This window comes from Pteropus vampyrus, unplaced genomic scaffold (genome assembly GCF_000151845.1).
Source record: "Pteropus vampyrus isolate Shadow unplaced genomic scaffold, Pvam_2.0 Scaffold122, whole genome shotgun sequence".
NCBI classification, from domain to species: domain Eukaryota; kingdom Metazoa; phylum Chordata; class Mammalia; order Chiroptera; family Pteropodidae; genus Pteropus; species Pteropus vampyrus.
In genome coordinates, this window is record NW_011888903.1 from 4,404,100 (window position 1) to 4,407,858 (window position 3,759).

Below are 3,759 nucleotides of genomic sequence, written 5' to 3' on the forward strand. Positions count from 1 at the left end.
AGATAGGCTGTTTGGTTAGTGGTTTTTAGAAACAGTGTAATTTTAGTGATAACAAGATGTAGAGTTTACTTTGTGTGGTGTGGCCCGGATGGATTCAGGAATGAAGTCAATGGAGATGAGTTGGTTAATGATCTGTGAGGTCAGCATGTCGGACGTTACCACTGCTGGAGCTAGGATGGAGTATAGCACAGTGAGCGGCTGCTGCAGTCTTCTCTGGTGACAGAGGCAGATGGATGAGAACAATGAAAGGACCTGTGGTAGTGGAGACCCACAGTGTCAGCCTCAGAACAGGAGTCTTAAAGCAGCAGTCCTCAACCTTTTTGGCAACAGGGACCAGTGTTCCTTTGAGAATCTAATGCCTGATGATCTGAGGTGGAGCTGAGGCAGTGATGCTAGCTCTGGGAAGCAGCTGCAAATACAGATGAAGCTTTGCTTGATTGCCCACAGCTCACCTCCTGCAAGGGACCAGTGCCGGTCTTAAAAAATATGAAAGAAATGTCATCTAGAGGAGGTGATGGGAGGAAGAGGGTTTTGACTTCCCTGCCAATCCTGTGACACATGGGGTATGAGAAAATGAATGTTTTCTCCTGAAGAAAGCTGCAGAATGCACTTTAGTCTTCAGCTAACAACCAGATAAAGTTAGAGCTGGGAAATGGAGAAAATATTGAAGTGAGGACAAGGAAATAGAGCGCCTGCATAGGAAATGGAAGTCTAAGAGCTGGTAAAGGACAAGGAATGTATATGACTGTCAGGGAAATAAAGCCCAGACAGAATGACAGTGTGGGATAGAACATTCCAGGAGCTGATATCTGTGTGGGGGGAAAGGGGAAAGGGAGGGAGAGCAGACTGAGAAAAATCACAGAATGGAGTGAGGGGTTTTAAATCCTGATAATCTTTAGAGATGGATTGCCTTTCGGGCTTGACAGAATTTATCTCTGGCCTGGAGTAGTTATATATAGTGTGGTGTGATGTGGTGTGCTATGGTGTGGTATAGTATGGGTCAGACAGTTCTTTTTTAGCTAGTTTTGACAGATGATTGAGGAAACAGGTAGGACGATGTTCACTGTCTTTGGCAGGACTCATTTGCTATTCCAGTGTCTGTCCAGCATTTGGTGGGAGCCTTGCTGTGGCTGAGTGGGACTGTAATGGGGAACCACAAAACAGACTTCACCCTTTCACATTCTCAGTTCATGGCTTTACTGCCATTGCCAGTATTATTCTCTGAAAGGGATGAGTGAATGTTTATATATACATACATACATACATACATACATACATACGTACGTACGTACGTACGTACGTACGTACGTATGTATGTATGTATGTATATATTATTTTTTCAAGTCCTATTTAATTTGCTCTGCCTCTGATATTAGTTGCTATTAGTATTATCTATTACAGCAATGATATGTTCTGCTAAATCATTTTATAAAACATCATAAGTACCCAATAAGTATTTTTTGGTGATGGTTTGTTTTAAATTTGTAAAATCTCAATGAATATCATTTACATATTTTAGTCTTTCTAGTTCTTCTTTACTAAGGGTATTTTCAAGGTATGTTCTTTTACTTCCTGAAGGAGCAAATGATGTGAAAATCCTTCCAGGTCAAGCTGTTTGTCCTACTCCAGGGTGCCGAGGGATAGGCCATATCCGTGGTCCACGGTACTCAGGACATCACAGGTAAAATTTTTTCTTCTTTAAATTATTTCAGGGATAAATTAAAACATTATGCAGATTTGTAGCTATAAGTAGTATCATAAATGACTCTTGAGGCCAGACAGCTCCCTATCATACTGTCTTCTCTGTGTTCTTAAGGCCCTTTCTTGACATTTCCTGCTGTCTGCCAACCTCACCTTCCTAGAGCCTTCTTGGACTCCTGAGGACTTGCTCAGACCCATGTCATTCCCCAGCACCTCTGCTCTCTAACAGCTTTTTAAACAAGCACTCACTCCATAGGATACACTCACCACTCTGTGTCCCAGCCCTGTCCTGAATTTTCTCCACACAACTGCTGAGTCTTGCTTTCTTTAGAGAAATTCCAGAACCTCTTCCTTTTCCCCTTGTCCCTTCCCTATTTTTTCTCTATTTCTTATTCATTTGGAGATAATATAATTCTGTAGAAAGTAGAAAATAATTCTGTAGAGAGTAGAAAATAATAAATGTGAAGTTATTTTGCAGAATATACCTGTGCTCTAAATATCTGATAATAAAATGAAGAAGATAGTGCTTCTAACAAAAAATAAGTACAAATAAATGTATATAAGTTCTTATTGCTTTTTATGTCCTTATCAATTGATAAATAATGTATAGTTGGATTATTAATATTGGTGATCCACTTACAGAATTTATAAATTAAAACAGAACAGAGTTTTCATCTAATTTGTCCAGTCACACAAATATATGAAACAAGTATCATAGAGAAGTATAAAGAGAAAATAATAAATCATATAATATGTGAAGCAAGAAAACATTTGTTTGAATAAAAGAGATTCTAATGGAAGCCCGTGTTTTATTAGGTGGTTGCAATTCTGGAAACAAGCGCTTGAAACATTTCTAAATAAATCAAAGCAAGTATTATTCTAAGAAATAATGGTAAACACTCCCAGACAGCATGCATGAATGTTATATGTGTAAAATAATGTTAACACTGAAAAGAGCAGAAAACAATATAGTAGCCATAAAAAAAGAAATAAATTGAAGACATATAGACATATTGGTGATTACTTGTGCAAATGTGTAAGAGTCATAGATTATGAGAGTGGAGCTGGACCTGGTGGACACATTGTAGTATTGTATGAGGAAGAGAGAGCAGAAAACGTGGGGTCGGAGGAGAGAGGGAAAGAGAAGTGAACACATCATTGAGGGAGTGGTCTGTATTAGGTGAAGACCCTGTTGGAGTTGATAGAACCATTTTCCAGACCACTAGGGGTATGTGGCTACAGATAATCTTCCTCAGGCTTCTCATGTGTGTGTGTGTGTTTTGTTTTTAACCCCAGAACTGTAAAGTCCAATATGGTAGCCACTAGTCATAGATGCCTGTTTAAATTAACAAATGAAATTAAATAAAAGTAAAACTTCAGGTTTTTTTTTGTCACACTAGCCACATTTCAAACACTCTGTAGCCACATGTGGCTACTGGCCGCCACACTGGACAGCACAGAAAGTTCCCTAAGACAGCCCTGAGGAGTTTACCATGTTCTGCCTCTCACAGGAGATTTTTGAGTGCAGGTTTCTCCAGATGAAGTCACTGGTCATCTTAGTGCCTCCCTCAAAACTTGAATCATTATTCTCAAAGTTAGTTAGATCATAACATTGCGATTAGCCTGTCCATTAGCACTTTCTGGAGTTTACTCTGACATGGCGCTGAGGCCGAAATAACAAATACCACCCTGGACAGCTCCTTAAGATTGCCAGGGAGTTCACTTGCGGCCTCTTCTTCCACTTCATCACAGCTGACTTGCCTCCCACACTGTTCTTATTCTCCTCTCCCTACTTGGATTATGAAAACGTGAACAAAGTCACAGTGGGTATGCTCCACTTTGTTCCAGCAGCTTCCCTGAACTTTTCACATCCAGTGTGAGGTCAAATTGTTCTTACTTGTAGTATCTAATTACGAATAATATTGAGAATATCTGACATGATTTTTTCCATCAGATAGTCTTTACCAGTTGTCCTCAGAACTTCTGAAGAAATTAGAAGAATGTAAAAATAAAGAAGAGTTTAAAGAAAGGCATTCTATGACACTTAGGGGAAAAATG

The 3,759-nt window shown here is 39.4% G+C and overlaps 1 protein-coding gene across 1 annotated transcript in view; it reads left to right on the top strand.

Moving 5' to 3' along the window:
• Nucleotides 1-3,759, top strand: part of L3MBTL4 (L3MBTL4, histone methyl-lysine binding protein) — a 309,548-nt gene that overhangs the window by 148,217 nt on the left and 157,572 nt on the right. Inside the window, exon 12 of the mRNA XM_023534188.1 lies at nt 1,579-1,681. Within this exon, the coding sequence (XP_023389956.1) occupies nt 1,579-1,681 (103 nt within the window). The remainder of the gene's footprint in view (nt 1-1,578; nt 1,682-3,759) is intronic.